This window comes from Zophobas morio, unplaced genomic scaffold (assembly GCF_036711695.1).
Source record: "Zophobas morio isolate AGI-343-1 ecotype UQ-CSIRO unplaced genomic scaffold, CSIRO_AGI_Zmor_V1 ptg000022l, whole genome shotgun sequence".
NCBI lineage: Eukaryota > Metazoa > Arthropoda > Insecta > Coleoptera > Tenebrionidae > Zophobas > Zophobas morio.
In genome coordinates, this window is record NW_026972127.1 from 9,857,408 (window position 1) to 9,879,927 (window position 22,520).

Genomic DNA, 22,520 nt, shown 5'->3' on the forward strand with positions numbered 1-22,520 from the left:
AGCGGATGCTATTCGTGAATTGCGCTGTATATCAGCGCAACTCCCTTGTCTATGGAAACCGCTTGGAACAACACTGTTATACTGTAGTCTGACGTCTGACGGACAAAATATCTAATTAGTGGCTAGCGTTATTTCTAGCGGTTTCAGAATCCATTTAGTGGAAAATAGTATATTACTCAACGAGTGAGGAATTATGAATTTTAATCATAAGTGGACACAATTTAACTCATGAGCCCAAGGCAACCTGTTGACACAGTTAACAACACTATTTACTGTAAACTTTGCCACATCAAACCGGTCCCTAACTGATCTATAAAAATCTGGTGTTGCTAATACCCAAACAGTAATTAGTAAGCATTTTTCAGGATTTACTTGTGACAGCCCTCCAAATTCAGGAAAGTGTTTCATAAATTTTGGATGAGGTATAAGTTCTTGCACAATAATATCAAATGTCCTATAGCACGGTATGATTGTTTTTAATGAATTTTTAAGAAAACAAGGTTTTGAAAAAGGTGAATTTAATTATTGCCGTTATGTTCTGCGTATAAAATTTATATAACCGCGTTTGTTGACGACTTACTAATTTGTTGTAAAAGAAAAGAGAAAAGAGAAAACAGAAAAGGTTAAGAACTTGCTGTGAAAGCTATTCAATATAAAAGAATTAGGTGAAGAAGAGAACTATCTTGGAATTGAAATTAAGTATAATTATAAAATAATTAAGTATAAATATAAAACAAATGTAATGAGTTTGAGTCAGGAAAGTTGCATTGAGTCTTTAGATAGGAAATATAAGATTTAAAATTCGATGTAATTAGTTTTTATTGTTGTTATTGGCAGCTCGTCCCAGGTTGATAAACATTAAGACTTAATATTAATTTTGGACGTTTCGTCAGGCATTTGTCTTTTTCAAAAATCGCCGAAACGTCCAAAATTAATATTAGGTCTTAATTTTTATCCACCTGTGACCAGTTACCGATAACAACAATAAAAACTAATAACATAACTGGCCAATAATGAAATATTAATGAATTCGATGTTATATAAGACACCAATGGAAGTCAACTTGAAATTAGAACCGGCACTTGATAAATTATAATGTTAATTTTTTAAGTAAATTTTAGAATTGTTATAACAATATCCATTTTCAGTATGCTTTAAGGGTTTTGAACTATTTGTACTTGACAAAAGATCTGAAGTTTAGTTATTGTAGAAATAGAAACCCCGAAATTCTAGACTGTTTTGTAGATGTAGATTGGGCAGGTGATAGTATAGACCGCAGGTATACATTTTTGTTATCAGATTATTTGGAAATGTTGTATTCTGGAAATCTCGAAAACAAGCGAGTGTTACAAAGTCTTCCAACATTTGCAAAATATGTTGCGTTATAGGAAGTGAGATAAAGCTTGTGGGAGATGTAATACAAATTTTTAATGTAAAACTCGAACAACCTGTTAGTATACATGAAGACAATTTAGGAGCTGTGATTATGGCTAGCTATTAACTGGAGAACCGCTCCGGAATTAGCCAAACTGTGTCCCGTTTGGGAGAAGCAATTTTTGAGGGTATGAGCAAATTTGGTAAAAATCTGGGGGTAAGAGAAGGTACTCATACGGTAAGTGTTACTCCTGGAGTGAATGCTGTCATTGGAGAATTTAACCTCCGTTTTCATAATATCGAAGAGTGGGCAGACTCTGTCGACGAATTTGCTTACATTTATCGGTGGGATGACAAAACGATGTGTCATTTGGCCCTCAATAAATTGGCAGGACCTGCTGAGGTCTGGTATCGGGCATTACCTACACGACTTTTTCCATGGAATGTGTGGAAAGTTATGTTGCGACAAAATTTTCGCCCTAAGCGGAATTTGTATAAATTAATACAAGAAATGATGGCGTGTGTTCCATAGTCGGGTTAAACTCTGTACGAGTACACATTTCAAAAACTGGTCTTAATTAACAAACTTAAAATACCTCTCCAAGACGAAGATAAAGTTAGTTTAATAATAGGCGCCATCGATAACGAACAAATTAAATTTTCTATCGAAACAGCGGGTATACGAGATCCCCATGTTTTGGCTAGCCACCTGAAAACTCTTGAGTTGCGTAATGTACCGATACAGGGTGTAAAACGAGAAGCACCAATGTCACACCAAGTGGCTGGTCCCAGTGGCGTGCGAAAGTGTTCAACCACCAAACGTAAGCAAACAATATTTTGTTATGATTGCGGTCAAGAGGGGCACAAAAAGTGCCAGTGTCCCATCAATCGTACAAAACGGGAAATATTAATTTTCTAAGGTCCGATACAAACGAAAAATTTTTCAAAAACATAATTTTGGCGGGTCATATGTACGCAGATCCTACAGTATTGACCTTGGAGTCCCGATCTGCGTTTGCTAAACTTTTGAAAGAAGCCGCATTATACGAAACCCAACCGGAGCAAGACTTAAGCGAGTATTGCTTCAATAAATTAGATAAGTTACGATCGCTAAAACTGAAAATCCCTGAAGAGTATTTGGTCGACGCGGTCATCGGAGGAGTCACCGATGAAAGTATCGCTAGATCGGCCCGAGCCTCCCGTTTCCAAACCTCAAACGAAATATATGCTTATTTAAGCACTTTGGGAAAAATGCCCAGCAGTAAGACGCCGTCCCAACCGGAAGTGGCTGGCAACAAAAGACGTTTGCACCGCCCATATCTCCCGACCACGAGCCATTCACAGGAGAGATTAGAAAGAACACAAACTCAAATGCAGTGTTTTAATTGTAAAGGACCCCATCGAGTCAGAGACTGTAAAAAACCAAAATTGGAATGCTTCAACTGCAGTCATCTCGGGCACATCGCGAAGAGCTGCCCTGATAAGAAGAAGGAGCAAACGAAAGACTCAAGATCCTGACGCCAAAGTTATTCAACGGTGAATACAGTGGAAAAAGATAAAATTGCGAATCCCTATGTTATGCCTGTTGTTTTGAACGGCAAGAAATTTAAATGTTTGGTAGACACCGGAAGTGCCTGTACAATTATCCGTAAGTCTGTAGCCACTAAACTCGAGGTAGTGCCGAAACAAGAACACACTCTTTTACGTAGTTTTGACGGGAGTTATGTCGCTAGTACGGGCGATGTCGAACTCGAAGTTCGCGTGGGACAACCGCAGGCGGTGATACGAGGGACGGTGGTGGATGACGAAAATATCAAAGTGACTACGCAAGAACCCGTTGTTTGCAACCCGTATCGGATGTCCCCGCATGAGAAAGAAATCTTACGAGGTATTGTTGACGATTTGTTGGTTAATGGGATTATTAGAGAATCCACATCGGAGTACGCCAGCCCAGTTCTCCTTGTCAAGAAGAAGACCGGTGATTATAGGATGTGCGTGGACTATAGACGACTGAATGCTATCACTGTTAAAGATAAGTATCCACTCCCGCTCGTTGCAGATCAACTTGATCGTCTCGGTGGCGACGGGAAGGGTGGTAAGTTTAAGTACTTTACAGCACTTGACATGTTTTCGGGTTTTTATCAAGTGTCGCCAAGACTGCTTTCATTACACCTGACGGCCACTATGAAGAGCGGTGACAAGCGATTATGTGTCGACTACCGTCCACTTAATAAAATAACAGTAGGGACATGTGGGAATCTATGAAACACGGGGCACAATGAAACGAACAAAATAAAATCTTGAGATTTTCAAATTTCTGCGCTCTTTTTACTCGACCAATCAGGTTATTCTTCAAGTTACACATGAAGTAGTTGTCCTGAGGATCAGTGTAGTGTGTGCGTTTTTCGAGTGAAAATTTATTTTTTGATAGTCTAAAATTTAAATTTGCAGTGAACAAACATTTAGTTTTACGCAAGAAGTATTGACACCAGGTTTGTTATATTTTGTATGCGTAAATTGCGTATTTGGGGCCGTGATTAACACATTGTGCAACATATAACCTCTAGATAAAAATCTTGACAATTTGTGTAGAATAATTCACAAGAAAATCCGTCTGAATCTCAACCATCCAGTTCAGGCCATATTCCTACTTCAGTTAATTGTACTGAACCAACCGTTTCATGTCAGTTTGACAAAAAACAAAATTCAAGTGAATCTAAATCAGATAATTCAGTTAATTCACTTATATGAAAACATTGTCACAGTACCAAAACTGGTATTTAAAACAGAGACAAAGAGCAACAATGCTGAAGAAAAAATTAAGGAACGTCACAAAAAAATTGAAAAATGTAAAAACTGATGCTTTTAAAGAAATAGAATCATACTACTTATTGAATCAAGTTTTTACAGATGACCAAATTTCAATAATGAATAAAAGAAGATTAAAAGAATCTTGCAAATTTATGAAATGGTCTAATAATTCCATCATTAAAGCATTAAGACTGAAATTTAGTTATGGTGGAGGCGGGTACGAGGAAATGCTGAAACAAGGTTATCCACTTCCATCTGTACGAACACTTCAGAGAAGATTACAAAATCTTCATTTTGACAGTGGAATTCTTGGCGAAATATTCGATTTTTTTAAACTAAAAGTTGAATCTATTCAGCCAAATGAAAAAGATTGTGTACTAGTTTTAGATGAAATGGTTATAACTTCAGCAAAAGTGTATTATACATCACTGAACAAATATTTTGGGGACGTAAGGCACTACTTGCCATGTTTTAGTTTTTTACTCGCTGGGATAACTACACGGTGGAAGCAAGTAGTTGCCTATTATTTTACAAAAGATTCAGTGGATGGATCTGTCTTTACAACAATAATAAAAGACATTTTTGAAAAGGCAGTCCTTTTGGATCTAAATATTTTGGGTATAACTTCAGATACGGGATCCTCCAATAAAGCTATGTGCCGAACTTGAGGTATAATGGCAGGAAGACACAAAAAGATAATAAATACAATCCCACGTCAAATACTTTATATCCAAGCAAGATGAAGATGTATATATTTTTGCGGACGTCCCACATCTTTTTAAAAATATTAAAGCCATGTTAATGTCTAATAAAATTATTACAATTCCTGAAGATATCCAAGAAAAATTTCATCTGCAAAGTGGACAAATTGTATCAGCACACATTAATGAAGTTGTCACCCACCAACAAAACCTTAAATTTAAGCTAGCGCCAAAACTAACTGAAGAAGATTTAATACCTAGCCACTTTAAACAAATGAAAATTATGACATCAACAAATGTCATTAGTCACAGTGTAAGTAGTGCTCTCAAGATTTTATCACACGAGTTAAAACAACCTGCTTATCTGACCACTGCTTGGTTTATACAGGGTTTCTATAAATGATTATATGGTCTCAGTAGGTCATGTAAACGTGCCGCCTTAAAATGCGTTAAAATGTCTGGAAATAAATAGGTACAATAGATTAAATACACTAATGAACGACCAAACCGAAATAAACAAATCTCCCTTACTTAACATAAATTTGTAAACACTATTGTTAAATCAGGTATAAATTCAGGAATAGCTCTGTAAAAACCCCAGTTTCTCTTCTGCCTGAAGACGGTACTGTGTACCGAAACACGTGTAGCAGTGACTACAAATATATTATTTAAACTCTGAAAGTTTTTTCATTATTATTAAAAAAAAAAACTTAAAAAAATATCCATGTACGCTTGGATGGTGTATTGTGGGTTGCATTTTCAATTCAGTCGGGCTCGTATTGATTTGTGCAATACCCTGTATAATGTCGAAGATCTCACGCATTTTATTATAGATAGGCTGTGGGAAGGTAAAATTTAATTCTTATTACCCTTGATAGAAAAAAAACTAACGGCACGTCATATGAACTCGACTAGAACACACACATAAGATTCTTATAGTGTTATAGTTTGTAGTTCTATAATCTTAGGAATGGTTCCATGTTAAAGGTTACAACAATGTCTAGGTATCATTACTTGGTCTTCGTGTTTGTAATAATGTAGGTCTTGCCTGAATGCCAGTCAATTTTCGGAACCAGTGGTAGGTCTGACCAAAATAATACGTAACAGGCCAATAATAATATAACAAATGTAAATTACAATAATTTCAAAATTCATAGGAATTGTTTAACACATCAGCAGCTATTATAGATTACTACTGATCCCAGATAGGATTGTTAAAACAATAGTCCAGTAGTCAACAACATGCTGTCATTATGTAATTATTATAATGTGTTGTACCTTTACAAAACCGTCAATGTAATTAACGCAAGAGTCCATTTATTATTGCGTGCACGTTTTCGTTCCCTTTCTCTGTGTGATTTCAAAATGTAATCGGAGATTTCAATAGCAAGAGAGCGGCGTCTCCGAAGATCTACTAACCCGGTAAGCACACAATTTTTCTACAACTTCTCAAGCTTTTGCACCATCGTTTTACAGAAACTTTTGTCGTAGTTGATTTTGTCGATTTTTCCTTTTTTCTGTCCAAATACCAAATATGCAATATTCTCTCCGGGTAATAAGTATGTAGTTGCCCTTGTATTTGGTAAAATAAGGGTGCTTTTTATTAATCGACATTTCACCCTTTTTGTCTAACTTATAAATAGTTATAAGTTTGTCAGAGATTCCTTCAACTGGTGTCATACCACGAACAGAATACGGACCTCTAGTTTTCCATCAACTGCTTTCAATCAATGGCACACACGACTCGGATTAAGAACCAAAAAAGCGACCAATAAGCAACGTGCAAAAACACGAAAACGGCCAGTGATGAACCGTTGCTTGCATCGAACGGTTGGGAGTTGTTTCAGGGTGAATTTTTCCAATTCAGAATATGTCGATATGGTACTCCTTTATGGTGTGCGCGAACATTTGCATCAGTGGTACAGTATCTCCGACATCATGGTACCTTCAACCTCAAACTCACGATCGTGGCCGTGATAAGACAGCAGGAATACTGCAAGCTGAAGAATAAATTTTGGAACGCAACGAAGAAGAGTCCGACATCAGCATTCGCCGACTTGCAGCTGAAGTTGCGTTTCACAGTTTGTAGTGCATCGTAAATTAAAAGAACAAGGCCACACCCATGCAATGTTCACCCATACCATATTGTATAAATATATAAAGGCTGGCAAACATTTGACGGAGCTTCTTTGCGACAACGATTTGGAGGGCAGCGCAAAAAAATTAAAATCACTCATAGTAGTTGCGTGCAGACAATACCAGACCTTGGGGTCTGGTTTAAAGAACTGCAATTTTTAGATGGTTGTTGTATGCTGGAAATAATGTTAGATTATATCGGCTTTATTATCAAATCCCATATTATAATGAATATTCCTTTTATTGTAGAAAGCTCAGTGTGAGGAGTTTCCAATAATCCAGAACTTATACAACACAAACTATCGTCAAGCTCTTTATATTCCGACAGTGAGAACACAGCAACCCAAGAAAGCGATATTAAAAAAACTAATTTCAATAATGATAGTATCAGTTCATCTATCAGTTAAGAATGCCGATCCTGTGCCTAGCACAAAGACAAATATTTTAACAAACACTCCTTTTGGTAGAAAAAAGAAGACGAAAATACAAACCACCTCAGCAGTGGACGAGAAAATTTTAGCAACGTTGGACAACATGGACAACAAAAATAAAAACGAGGCAGCAGTGTTTGGAGAAATAGTCGGAGTGGAACTGTCAAAAATAGAAGAGATGCGGAAAAGAAACGAAATAAAAAGGGAAATAATGGATTTAATTTAAGTATTCTAATATTTTCTTACGTTCGTTTTACATATTTTAATCAAAAAACCATTAGGCGTTAAAAAATAGTTCGCCAAATCATTTCTTTGTATTATGGCAGCAATGGTCAAAATACAGCCCTCTACTTCCTCGGAGAAAAACACAGTGTCATGTATTACAGATGGCATAGACAATGTTGTGGTGGGAACTGGTGCCAGAATTCTTTACGACGTTAACCGAAAAAGATTCCTACAGAAAACACGAACCTAGTATAAAGAGTCGCTTGGGTGAAAGACGTTTTGCCAACCGTTTTAGGCAAACAAATGAACCTGTCCATCCAAAAGGGAAGGCATTAAACGAACGCGAAGGACATTCTAATAGGAGAGACATGAAACATAAGAAATGTTTCAACTACGGTGAGACAGGACATTTTTCGAACAAGTGTACTAAACCCAAGAGGGAATGCACGAATTGCAAACTTTTGGAACATTTTACATTAGAATGTCGTAAACGTACGACAACGTTGGTAACTGATACTTCCGAAAAGGGAACAAAAGCTCATGGTAGCAATACTGTCGCATTAAGCGAAAATGACTTGCCTGCATTTTTTTTAAATTGAGTTTGTAATAAATTCAAAGAGTTCGAGTCAATTTTATTATCATTATAGTTAATAAAAAAGCGCACATTTTCACGCCATGTAATAAAAAAATACTTGCTAAAAAAATTTACCTTATCTACAATTACATCAACTTTACTAAGCAATTAAAACCTATCTGCACTTTATCGAGTTCACTATGAAACAAAAGTTGATCTATCAAATTTCAATTATAATTCAGTTTAGTTTCTTTAATTTGTATGAAGTTGCGTTTATTTTTGTATGGATTTATAATTTGACCACCAGTTTGATTGTTGACGTTTCTCAGGGTAAATTTAAATTTTCAATTCAAATTTCGTGTCAAATACATGAGATATTGTAGATGCATTTTGTACAAGAATATGTTAGTGAGAGTGATAGCGAAGATAGTAGAAGTGTTAAGGAAAATCTGGAAAATACCAAAATAATGAATAATGAATTCACAAAAAAAGGAACTGTTAGAAAAAGAAAATGTTATAACATTCCTTTAATTGAAAGGAAAAAAAGAAACAAATGTAAAGGTAAAAAAAAATTGCTGTAACGTAGGAAAAGACAGGCAATAATGTGAAATAAATCAACAATTTTGGATGTTGGATTACGGCGAAAGAGAAAACTTTGTTCGTCATCAATCATCATATATCTTTTAGTACAGTAAAAAGGACAACTGCCAACGGGCAAGAATCTCGGCGATCGTATACTTATACCTATAAATTGATATGCGAAAATTGTGAAACTGTAAATATTTATAAATTGTTTTTTCTGCACACACGGGGCTTTACAAAAAATAAGTCCTCAATTTTAAGAACCGTTGCAAAAGAGGCAAAAGTAGGAATATCTTACTTTTCTAAGAAAAGGAGAACTCTGCCACATAATAAAGTTGATTTGGTTTGTATCCATAATCATATTGAAAGCTATAATCCTATGATTTCTCATTATCTACGTGAGCATGCTCCTCTTAGGCTTTATCTGCCAAGTGATATTTCTGTGACAACAATGTATCAAAGTTTTGTTAAACTGACCCACATTTAACAATTTCCTATGTTCTCTACCGACGTGAAGTTAGAAAAAAATAATATTTCATTTGCAAACCTAGGCAGTGCTAGCAATGTGAGAAATTTAACATTCATGTCAAAGAAACAACTCACCGTAAAAATCATTTAAGCGTTGATTGTTTACAATGTGAAACGTGAGAAGAACATCACCAAAAATATCTGGATGCCAGGAAAAGAATATCAAAATGACGTTGAAAATTGTAATACCGGAAGGCCCACTTTTTCTGTTGACTCACAAAAAGTTATAATGCTGCCACGTTGCGATATGTTTAAAGAAATTATTTTTACGCCAGGAATTATAGCTTTTAATGAATATTTCGTTCCCGTAGGGAAAAAACATTAATTCCACAATTATGTATGTTTATGGAACGAAAGCATATCGGGAAGAAAGAAGGATTTAATTTAAATGACAAACAAGTGAACTAGTCACATGGGTTATACGTAGTTTCGCCACCAAATCTGTCAGTTAATTCACGTGGTTTATGGTTCACGTCATGTGATGACGTCACTTCAAACTTCGTTTCCTTCGTTTTTGAATCTTGCGTGTTTGGTTGTATCGTTTTGGTAGTTTTATGAAGTGCTATAGTTGTTGTGTCGATTTATAGTGTTAGTAGCATTTTAAGCATAAACTTTTTAGTGTTTCTTGTGTTAATAATATTGCTTGAACTTGGCGTCTCTGAATAACTTATCAAAACCGGACCTAGCAAACTGCTGCAAGTAAGGACCTTGATGCAAGTAGTACAAAACAAGAACTCATACACAGGATATCTAAAGAAGGGGAAAAAGTATCCAATGTGAGTGAAGAAAACAGTGATTTGAAAAGTGAGGTTAAGTTCAATAACAACAGTTATTAACTTGAACAAAAAGTTGACAAATTGGAAAGGGTTGTTGAAGAAATGAAGACAATACAAAATCAGCAAGCATTCATGGAGATGCTTACATCACAAATAAGTAAAATTCAAGAAGGTGGAATAAAGAAACTGGATGTCAACAACACGGAAATAAAACCGGTACAAGTAGAAAGTAAAAAACACGCCATGGCAGTCAAGAAGAAACCAAGCCTCATTAGGTTAAAAAAACAAGAACAGGGGTGGAACATATATTAAAGGATCTTAACACTAATGTATACTCAGAAAGTGTGAATGTAGCTGTAAGTAAATTAAAAACTACAAACAAGGGGAATGTTATAGTGGAGTGTGAAGAACAAAGTGAAGTTAGAAAGTTGCATGCAGCTATTGGTGAAAAAATGGGACGGAAATATGAATTGGAGCAAGCTAAATTTTACAGGCCACGAATTATAGACAACTAGCTTTGTAGACATATACCATCGCGGAGTTTTCTGTAGACCTTTTCAAGATGTACAATACTTAGTACATTATTTTGATAAATCTCGTAGGATTCAGCCTGCGTTTGCAATATAAGCGGAAAAAATGTAATTATTTACGACATCACATTAGAAACCTCAAAAATAACAGTATTTCTCTATATAATGGATGTTATTATACATATAAACCTTCCTCTTGAATCACTCTATTAAAAAAAACCGCATCAAAATCCGTTGCGTAGTTTTAAAGATCTAAGCATACATAGGGACAGACAGCGGAAAGCGACTTTGTTTTATACTATATAGTGATGGCGATATTTTGGGCATAAGTATCTCAGCAGATACCCTTGGCTCGTGTTTTCACATGCTAAGCAAAGTTTATTTTGTAAACACTGTCCTTTTTTCGCAACTGGTGGTGTTGGTGGAGGACAAAAGACTGTCCCTTTACAAAAGCTTGTGACGAAACCATTGATAAACTTTAAGGATACTACAGGACAAATTGGGAATTTGGAGACACATGCTAATTATATTTTTCATAAACGAGCTGCAGAATAGGGGATGGCATTCCTCCAAACTTTTAATAAGCCTAAGTTGGAACTAATCAACCGTATACATCAACAGCGTCTCAACGAGGTGGAAGAAAACAGGAAACGACTTCGTCCTATAGTTGAAACTATTACCTTCCTCGGGCGGCAAAATTTAGCATTTCGTGGATACAGAGATAATGAACCGATACGTCATAACACCAACGCATCCGAAGTGATTGTGAATGAAGAAAATTTCAAAGATAGAAAACTAGAGAAACATTTACAATCATCTTCCTCTAATGCTACATATAAAGCAAGACGACACGACGACGATTCAATTCTTTTTGACGAGACAACAGATGTATCTCTATTGTCCCAGCTAAGCCTTACCTTACGATATGTGTATGAAGGTAATATTCGTGAGGATTTCGTCAGCTTTGTAAATGCGTTTGAGGAACTAGCATGAAAATGATTATGAATCCGATGAAGAAGATTGGAGAGAAACGAGAAAACTATTCACTGTCGAAAACTGAATAACTCCATTTCGCGTAGCCCCAAAGTCCCTGCTATCCGGGAAGCTGTTACAGTTATGAAAGAAGTAATTACTTTCTTTAAATCACATCCGAAACGAAAAACTGTCCTCATGAGCACTTTGGGATGTGCGCTTACATCGCTTTGTGAGACCCGTTGGGTAGAGCGGAATGAGGGTGTACTCCAATTTTCTGTTGACCTCGCAAAGATTGTGGAGACTCTAGAGGAGATTTCGGAGTGGCATGACCAGAGCACAGCTGGCAAGACTGCTTCACTAGTTACAACTTTATGTAACACACAATTCATGGTATGAGTATTATGTCTGGATGAAGTACTCTCTTTAACGCAGTCTCTGAGTAGATTATTACAAAAGACAGCGCTCGATCTTAATGTTAGTGCTACAAGTAAAACACAATTTCCGTTCTTGCCACTGGTCGGGAAAATATGAACGCTAGTTTTAAGAACGTCTGGCAGCGTGCAGAACATCTAGCCGATCAACTGGGTGTCGAGCTGAATATTCGGCGGATCCCTCGCCGGGGTGGAAGCCAAATTTATCGTGCTACCGTGTAGCAATTTATGCACTTTTATTAGATTTTGTCCTCACAGATCTGCGAGAAAGATACTCCGCTGAAACGTTAGAAGCCTTTGAGTTATCAATTTTCATTCCTGAAAATATTGTTAGAATTTCTCCTAATGAAAATAGCAAAAGTATACAGTCCCTTTGTTGTAAAGTAAAGTAGGTTATTGTTGCATTATAATTTCATTTCGCCATAGTTTTGTTAGCTATATTAAATTAGGTTGCTTGTCCAAATGTTTTGTAATCGCTGACTCCTCTGCATTTTGTAAGAATATGGTCAGTTGCCCTCGTTACGAGGAAGTGATAAATAGAGGAGTCAACGAAGAGACGGGAGAGTGTGTGTAAGGTAGAGAAAAAGTTGCCATGTGATTATGGTCATGTAAAGTTGTCTTGTAAGTTTTGTTATGTGGGCAGTGAAATAAATTTACAGAAAAATTAAATGAACTTAATTTGCAGTTTCAAGGGAGAGACAAAGAACCAGCAGAAATGATTTCTGATATAAAACCATTTATCAAAAAAAAACTTGACTTTTGGGTACAAAACCTAAATCCACCGCGATACCAAGCATTTTCCTATTCTTTCAGAAAAGATATCTCAAAATCGATTGGGACTCTATGACAGTAAATATCATGTAGAAATAGTTTCTAACTTGAAGAATAAGTTCAAAAATCGCTTACTGCTTTAGTGGAGCAATTTGTTATTTCACCCTTCATGGAAATTGATATCCAACAGTTTGCAACTTTTGTCATGCCGAACTTCGGCGAAGACATCGCGGCTACAGAAATGGAAATGATTGTGTTTCAAAATGATTTAACTTTAAAATCGTTGGTTTCAAATACAAAATGTGGTCTTTAGAAAGTAAAGACAAATATTCAGTTCTATGTCGTGTTGTCTTGAAAATGAAAGCGTTATTTAGTTCAACTTACTTGTTTTTCCAATATGAAGTTAATTAAGAACAAATACCGCAATCCACTTACAGAACATTTGGATAATTGTATTCGAATGGCTGTATCAAACTATACTCCAAACATTAAAAAAATTATCGATGTCTGAGTGCCAGCCTTTCTCATTGAACATGCATTTTTTATCTGCACATGGTTTTGTTTAAAATAGTGTGTTACTAAATCGTATGTGACATGCCATTGTGACTGCATAAAAATTTTGTTTATTTTTTAAACACCTACGACTGGTAGGCATGGATGTAGTTATGTGGTACGTATTAGTTATTAGCTTGTATTAGTATAAAATATATATATATGTATGTCAAATATAACTATGCATTATCTCATTTAGGTTGGCTTACGTCGCTTACGACTCGGTAACTCACTGTTTCTCCCAAAATTATGAAAGTAGCTCAACACATTTACGATCACTGATCTAGTTTTATTTACATCATCAGTGATCACTGACGTTACTATAACCTCAATATAATCTTTAATAATGCGTGGTGAGAAGGCGTTTCAAAAAATTTAGGCTAGGACTAAATTCGACCTAAAAATGGGATTGGATAGCTTGCATTATTGCTGATGTAAACGCAGACTAAAAGAGGACTACGTAGGTCGGATTTGGGTCAGAGTATGGGTCAGCCCACTACAAGCTTAGCGCTGTAAACATACTCACTGCAACGAATCGATGCTGTGTTGCTAAACGAATGAACATGGCTTGTAAGTAAAGAAAGGCAGTGGTAATATTAAAAAGAATGCACAAAACATTAATTAAAAAAATATCTTTAACAAACACACCTGATTCTGGTCTTCATTTAAGTGTTGTCGGGAATAGGGAAATGTGTTGCTGGATCTGGAAAAAGAAAATTTGCAAAAATTGAGGCTAAACTCATTTTTGGTTTGTAAATTTCAGAAAAAGACATGCCCCTGACTCAACAAAATTTTTAAATGGTAAATATAAATAACTTGACAATTTCGATACTAGCAGACGCTGATGGATTGAGAATTGTGGAAAAAAATGTTCGCTTTCGGTCTACATAAATTTTTGCAGTTTTTTGTTTCTGAATTTTGACGATAATTAAGTCAAAGATAAGACATGACCTATATATAAATGTGTTCCCTTTAAATACAAAACATGAACTTAATTCTGCGCCTCTTTTTGTTAATATCCTATTCATATTAATATATTATTCTTTATTATTATTATTATTATCCAAAAAAACAAATGTTACACGTACATTTTCGATTGTAAACAAGACATAATGTTTTCCACTGTTGTTTTATTTTCATTTTGGCTACAAATCACTTCAACAATGAGGCGTTATCAAGTAATTTAAAAAAATATTTGAAAAAGAATTGGTCGTAGGTTATTCCGACAGAACTTCCCTCACCCTTAAAGTACAGTCGAACAAATACGACTTCAAAAAATTATCAAATTTAACTTTAAGACTTTTGTTTCTGGTGGCCCTACGAGCTAAAATTAATATATGCGTGGATTGTTAAAGTACAGGTAAAGAAGCATCGTATGCATTGTAGTGAGTTTTTCCATATACAATTTTTTTGACGATGTCAACATTTTATCAAGGACACGTATAACAACTTGAACAGGTGCAGTACAATAATATTAATTGAAAAGTTGAGCATTACTTTACTAATAGTGAAAAAATTATATTGTACACGTTACAATACTGTTAAAATTGTACGGTATCCCTTCCAATTCCAGAAGCAGTACATGCATGTTTCTTAACTTTTTTCCCTACACCAATCACAAAACTTGATAGGTTTTTTCATATATTTCCCGTAATTTTGTGGGAAATAAAGGTCGCACTACAATCACTGCAGCCTCGGTTACTTACACCTAGGCATATACCTAACTACTTTATTACGTATAAGCACCTAGGTACACCTAGTTCGAAAATGCCGGATTTACTTTGTATCACAATTCAGCACTAATCATTACAAAAATTCAAAACTGTCATTATTGTTTATTTATATGTATAATGGATACACAGACATTTCCCACACAATTGATTAGACTGTCACAAACTATTTAAAAACAGGAATTTGAAATAATTTAAACAATTTGTGCGAAAAATGTTATACAAAAGACGTCATCAGCTATTCTACTAAACTCAGGAGCTAAAAATACTATAAATAATAATAAGATTTTCAATATGTTCCTTCGTCCAGTCTTGTTAGGTAACTATTGTTTTCATACGTACTTCTAGAGTGTAATGCACTGTTCTATGAAGCTATTGCTACAGTAACATTCAAGAATACGAAAACTTACAAATAAATCAGTTGTTGCAGCAATTTCTATCGTTCTCATTTGAGAAACTTTATCTTCGGCGATGAAATTATTAAATGATACTTCAGTCCTGTGGTAAATACGCGCAATTTTTTGCACTCCCGGCTAATTTAAAATCAAAATTGTAAAAATAAATTAGAATGTCACTTTGATGGCTGAAATTAACCAAAATGTCAAAATACATCCATAGAATAGTATATCTAAAAGTTTTCGTCATCTTCAGTCGAGGGATTTTGAAGTTTTATTCCAAAGAAAATACAACATTTTTCTCGTGATTTTTTTTTCCACCAAAATGATAAACTCTATCTGGTTATTTTAAGAAGCGGTCGCCACGGAAACGTCTGTTTTCTAGTTAATTTTTCAAAAAATTTTGACGTAATTTGTAGTCGTTGGTGAGAATACGTTTATTTCCAAAAGTGGTGCAATACCAAGGGTATTACAAAAAAATAGTTCCGGACTGATTTATGTTCATGTAGAAACATCGAAGACGCAGGCGAAAGCCGTCCTTTTATTAATATGGTAAATTCAAGTAATGTTACTATAACAATAAATTGATAAGAGTTAATATGTACAACGGTTTTATTAAAATTTGAATTCATTGTTTACATGATTTCCTAGGAAACAGTGAGCCTTTATTCCATACGGAATAATGACATACATCTTTTTTAAAAGTCTCATGTAAAATTTTATACCCCATGCTAACTGATGTTTGAGTAAAGATTCTGACTCAAAATGTTTACTGGATGTAATTTACGTCATTTTTGTCGATTTTATTAAAGGTTGTGCTTTAAATTAACGAATACTAGAAGATAATTGTCTAACAAAATCGCAATTTGAAAGATGTTTCAAGTTTAAGAAAAAAGATTAACTACTGTGAAAACGACAGTATGGGCATGCAAAAATTTTACGAAAATATAAAACTGTTCAGCTTGGGCTTAAATTAATTACAATTGCCAAATCGGGCGATTGCATACTAATTCAATAAAAATGTAAAACTATAATTTACATTACATAAAATTTAAAGCGTGAAAAAGTAGATCAATAAAATTACAAAATTTATTTTATTAACAAGAAAATAATTTTTATAATATTATTTTCTTGTAAATAGTTTGTTAATAATTAGTTCATAACAAGTTTTATGATATGGAGGAAAACTTTTAACATATTTAATTGCGTTGACGTGCAAGTTCGTTTCTTCTTCAAGGCACTGCAGATTATTAAAATTTGCCATTTTTATTTTTCGAGTACGTACTGTATTGGGTATATTAGACAAATACTCCTCATCTTAAATACTTGCCCCTTTAATGTGAAATGCTATGTGTACTTTAGGATTATTTCTCTGTTTTTTTTTTATTTTGTAGTTCATCCAGTCTCTAATTTTTAACCTTAGGTCTGTAGTCTTTTGAAACAAAATCAACATTGTAAAATATAATTTACATACACAAAACTAATCTCTCGGAAATTTTGTATACCCTTGAAGACGAAATCGAATATTTGTATAGATCTAATGTCTCGTAAGTCATAATTTATTTAGGTTAAACTGTAGTGTTCACGAATCAGTTTCATATCAGTTGATTTATTTGAAATCTTATTTACCAACCAGTTTTTGATTGTAAGTATCTAGTACTTGTAAATTAGTTATTACACATTTTGTATTTTCATACCAAAATTATTTATGTATTTTTTAAATATGGTATTGGCTCTATGTGGAATACTGTCCATTTAGTGCCTTTAATAAAATTACGTAGGATTATTATTGGCTAATGTTCTTACTTTTTAATACATGCTTGTAAATATTATTCAAAAGATCGCGCATCACTTTCTAAAAAATTTTGTTTTCATTGAATGTGATTTTAAGATGAGGTCCCTTATGTAAGATACGCCACTCCGTCCTTTATATTCATTGGTCCATGATTGGTACAAACTGAAATATAAATTATTGATCACGCTGTAGTATTCACAGTTGACTTGTGTAGAAAAATTATTTTTTAAATTTAAGAGTGGATTTACTGGTAAGAGACGTCTGAACATAAGTATGTAAATATAGGTCATTTCATTTGTAAACTTTTACGAAAAATAAATTGTTTGCTTATCTGTTTGTAGGCTAAAATCCGTCCTTTAGATATTCTTACGTAGCAACGAAAATAAATTGTGTCAACTGTAAGTCGTTGTTATTTCCATTGAAACATTACCTGCTGACTTTGCTTAAAATTTAGCAATTAGTAACAGTTTTCGGTTGATTGTGAACGGCTTTTAGTAAGAAAATTATCTAACTATGAACGTTACCAAATTTACAATCAACAAGTGGAAACGGCAAAAATCTGTTAAGGTCAACCACCCCACGCTCCCACAAAAATTGTATTCGATTTAAAAGCGAAACTTACCTTTCTAACAATCTGCAGGACATAAGCAATAAAAGTAGCCATTTTATGCAAACTCTTCCCCACATTACAAACACAGTAACAATGCTTAACCACCAGATAAACAAGCACAACCCATACATTTAACTGTCACAACCACAACTAAGAAAACGTTATTTTCCAAAAATATTTAACACAAAACAAAATGAAATGCTTCTTGCTTGATGAAGCATGCATAAACTCCTCCAATTTAAACAACCTACGACTGCACCAACTCGCCAGTCGCCATTTCACGGAACACGGAACAATATATTCCCAACAACTTTATGCGCAGACTCTGACCAAAACCTCTCGCAGAATTTAGGAAGTGTCTACGTAGTCACTAACGGTAATAAAAGCAATTTTGACTTTAATTTATTTATTTATAAGTAATTTAAACGATTTATAAAAGTTGATCGTAATTATCAATTATTAAGGAATTCGTTAATAGCACAGATCTGCAAGATTTGAATGTTAAGAACCTATTTATATGTTAACCACTATTTTGCACATTTGGTATTCCTAAATATGTCGTACCCAAATTATTTATTGACCGCAGCCGAGAATTTGAACATTAATAAAATTATTCATTTGTGGGTAGGCTCATTTCCTTGGAAATTAAGGAGCTAACCTGCATTTAGGGGATGAGGCAAAGAACACGGATGAGGTAATAATTAGGAAACACTACTAACATTTTAATACTTATTATGAAAGATAAAACTAGAAACATTATTAAGGAAAAATGGCAGGCAAAAGAACAAAATAAAACATAGGAGTAAACTTACGTTAGAAAAACCATGGCGACCTGCATTTGTCTACACTTACGCTTTACCCTCCTACACGGTATATACCTTAGATTATGTAAAGGATATTCAGTTTTGTTCTTTTAAGCTTCAAAGTTATGAGTATTCACAAAAGTAAAATTTATTTCGTAATAAGTATAAGTTTGTAAAGTTACAATAAAGTCATATCGCAATTTTTTGAGTGCTCGACGCTATGTGGTTCATTGCGTGAGTATCTCGTTCTTGTCATTCACATTTATCTTTCTTATTTTGCGGCCTCTCAGACCCCCATTTTTTAAAATTTGTTGCAGATACTCTAAACACGCTGAAAACACACTATTATCTAATACAGTAAGACAGAAATTTGTACCTTTTGCGTCGTTTCGTGTCCCAACCGGAACACAATGATAAATCATGCCTTGTAGCAATTCGTGGAGACCTCTCCCTGTGAAACCCTGACCGTCTTTACCCAGTTCCTTCTGAATTAAATTCCAGTCGAGTGTTTTGAAATCACGTTCACCCCTCTGTAGTAGTCTAAAAAAAATCCGTAAACACCACTGGTTTTAGTTGAAAGATGTCATCCAGTCTTGCAACTTACAGCCTTATGAGACTCTCTTTTACTTGCTTGGTACTCGCGTGGGCTTTGGCAAACAACATTGGGTAAATCCGGCATGCCCACCCTTTCTGTAGCTTACGCACTGGGATGCCCAATTTCTTCTCTAAAAAGCGCCATTCTTTGGTCGTGATTTCCCGTTTTTTCAGATGCTTCACTTTCTTCACTTGGGTGACCTTCACAGCGTGATTTATAAACTCTTGAATCCTGTCCGTGTTCCATTTAACATCAAGGTTTCCAAAACTGGCCTCCTCCCTGAGAATGCGAGCCCTTTTTTCTATGGAGTCCTTATTTCGGCCCAGTAAAGCCCCCAAGTCTGCACACGGTGTCCTGCTCGACGATTTTGCTAGGTATTTGACGATTTTGGAGTCCTCTTCTGGCGTAAATCGACTAAAAACGATTATTCTCATTAACGCCGGAAAAAATCTGGACGATCTTTACATTCCGGTTTTCTGTTGTTGCTGGGGGAATAACCGGCGAAATCTCTTGTACACTGAACACAGAAGACGGTCCTCTAGGTTGTGAGCTAAAAATCGAACGAAATTGAGCCTTTCCGGCACTGAAATGATTACGTGACCGTCAGGATTCACCGTGTTGTGGAAGGGTTTGGGGTCTTCGGGGAGATCGTGCATCTGTAAGCGATTCACTCATGAGTTATGTAATCGTTGATATATTTTACAAAAGGAGAATAAATTATAATGAATCTTTGAGGTTTGCAAAACTTAATCTTTGAAAATAAATATTAAATAAAAACTGATGTATAACATTGAAGAACCGACTTTTTCGTACAGTTACTCACCTTGCAAAAATGTTTCCAGTTTTTGGTAATCTGCTCATCTTCGATCTTACTATAATAAGTCGCTGACTTAATTGGTACCCCCAGTTCTTCTATAGCCCTTTTCTGTTGTTCATTTGGTCTCATGGTTATTCTGGTTTCTATCATATGAAGAGGAGGAACTGGCCATGGAACAGTTATTCTTAATTCACTAAATTTCTACAAACCAAAGTTTTAAGAAAAATGTGCTAACTTTCTATAAAATACCTTTTCTTCTGCACTACTTAATCGATTTTTTTCTTTTATTTCCTCCGCCCGTGCTTCCAACCAAGCAACCTCTTCTTTTAATAGGTCCTCATTATCGCTGTCAAAATTATAATGAGAAAAAACGACACTCCACTTTGTGTTTTCTTGCTTTAGACTGTTGCCTTTTCGTCCTCTTTCAGTTTTCTCTTCCTTTATTTTACTTCGTGTAGTCTTACGTTTCTGTTTTTTATTATTTTCAGTTTCTTTATGATTTTCGTTTTCTTTGGAACTGACGTTAGTTTCGCCTATTGGAAATTGTTCTTTGATCATTTCATGTTCGTTTTTGTCTTTGTTTTTCTTTTTTTTAGGTGCAACTAACGCATGACATTCCTGTTGTGGTACTTCAATTTTGATTTTGAATGTTTTACAGTCTGCAATCTGATCATCTTCATATTTTTTCGTTTTAAGTTTGTGCCTTTTTGTATCTTCTTCAGAGTGTGCTTCAATTTGGATCTGATCATCTAGTTCATCAGACGGTACATTTATCTCACTTTCTTGTTGCTCACATCCATTTTCTTTTCCTTTCTTCTTGTGTTTCTTCTGTTTTCTGTTTTCTTCACGTGCTTCAAGCTCAACTGGAGGGAACTGTTCCTCAACCTCACTCTTTTTCTTTGTACGTTTGTGCCTTTTTGTATCTTCTTCAGAGTGTGCTTCAATTTGAATGTGATCATCTAGCTCATCCGACTGTACATTTATCTCACTTTCTTGTTGCTCACATCCATTTTCTTTTTCTTTCTTCTTGTGTTTCTTCTGTTTTCTATTTTCTTCACGTGCTTCAAGCTCATCTGAGGGCGATTGTTCCTCGACTTCATTCTTTTTCTTTTTACGTTTGTGCCTTTTTGTATCTTCTTCAGAGTGTGCTTCAATTTGAATGTGATCATCTAGCTCATCAGACTGTACATTCATCTCACTTTCTTGTTGCTCACATCCATTTTCTTTTCCTTTCTTCTTGTGTTTCTTCTGTTTTCTATTTTCTTCACGTGCTTCAAGCTCATCTGAGGGCGATTGTTCCTGAACTTCATTCTTTTTCTTTTTACGTTTGTGCCTTTTTGTATCTTCTTCAGAGTGTGCTTCAATTTGAATGTGATCATCTAGTTCATCAGACTGTACATTTATCTCACTTTCTTGTTGTTCACATCCATTTTCTTTTCTTTTCTTCATGTGTTTCTTCTTTTTTCTATTTTCTTCACGTGCTTCAAGCTCAACTGGGGGCAACTGTTCTTCAACCACATTCTTTTTCTTTTTACGTTTGTGCCTTTTTGTATCTTCTTCAGAGTGTGCTTCAATTTGAATGTGATCATGTAGTTCATCAGACTGTACATTTATTTCACTTTTTTGTTGTTCACATCCATTTTCTTTTCCTTTCTTCTTGTGTTTCTTCTGTTTTCTATTTTCTTCACGTGCTTCAAGCTCAACTGGAGGGAACTGTTCTTCAACCACATTCTTTTTCTTTTTACGTTTGTGCCTTTTTGTATCTTCTTCAGAGCGTGCTTCAATTTGAATGTGATCATGTAGTTCATCAGACTGTACATTTATTTCACTTTTTTGTTGCTCACATCCATTTTCTTTTCTTTTCTTCTTATGTTTCTTCCTTTTTCTATTTTCTTCACCTGCTACGAGCTCAACTGGGGACAACTGTTCCTCAACCTCACTCTGATTGACATATTTCTTCTTTTTCTTCTTTTTGAGGGAAACTGGAGGCTCTGTAGTTTCCTCCATTATCACACTTTCCTGTGACAAACGTGTATTTTTCTTCTGTCTTTTTGATGCCCCACTGTCCACACCTAAATCAATTAGGGCTTGTGCTTTTCTTTTCCTCTTGCTTGTATCATATTCCAAAACTAACGAATCATCGTTGTAACCATTTGGTGCTTCACAGTTGGTTTTAGTTTTGACCAATTCAGCTTCAGACTGACAAAACCGCCACGTTTTTGCATTCTTCATTTTTCATTTATTGATATTGGAACACCTTTTATTTTTTCCTCACTTGCTAAAATGTGAAAAAACAATCGAAAAATAAACGTGTGAAACTGAGGTTAGAGTTTGACTTTTCCAAGGAGGTTTAAATGCATAGAGAGAGTATCGGGCTC

The 22,520-nt window shown here is 35.0% G+C and overlaps 1 protein-coding gene across 1 annotated transcript; it reads right to left on the minus strand.

The window, feature by feature from the left end:
* Positions 1-18,957: 18,957 nt before the first annotated feature.
* On the minus strand, positions 18,958-22,374 carry LOC135133597 (trichohyalin-like). Its single transcript, XM_064062047.1, has 6 exons — positions 20,392-22,374; positions 20,149-20,343; positions 19,791-19,981; positions 19,335-19,739; positions 19,107-19,270; positions 18,958-19,061 (listed from the first exon to the last, which is right to left on the minus strand). The coding sequence occupies exons 1-6, from the start codon at positions 22,372-22,374 to the stop codon at positions 18,958-18,960; spliced, it is 3,042 nt and encodes a 1,013-aa protein (XP_063918117.1).
* Between the last annotated feature and the right edge of the window lie 146 nt (positions 22,375-22,520).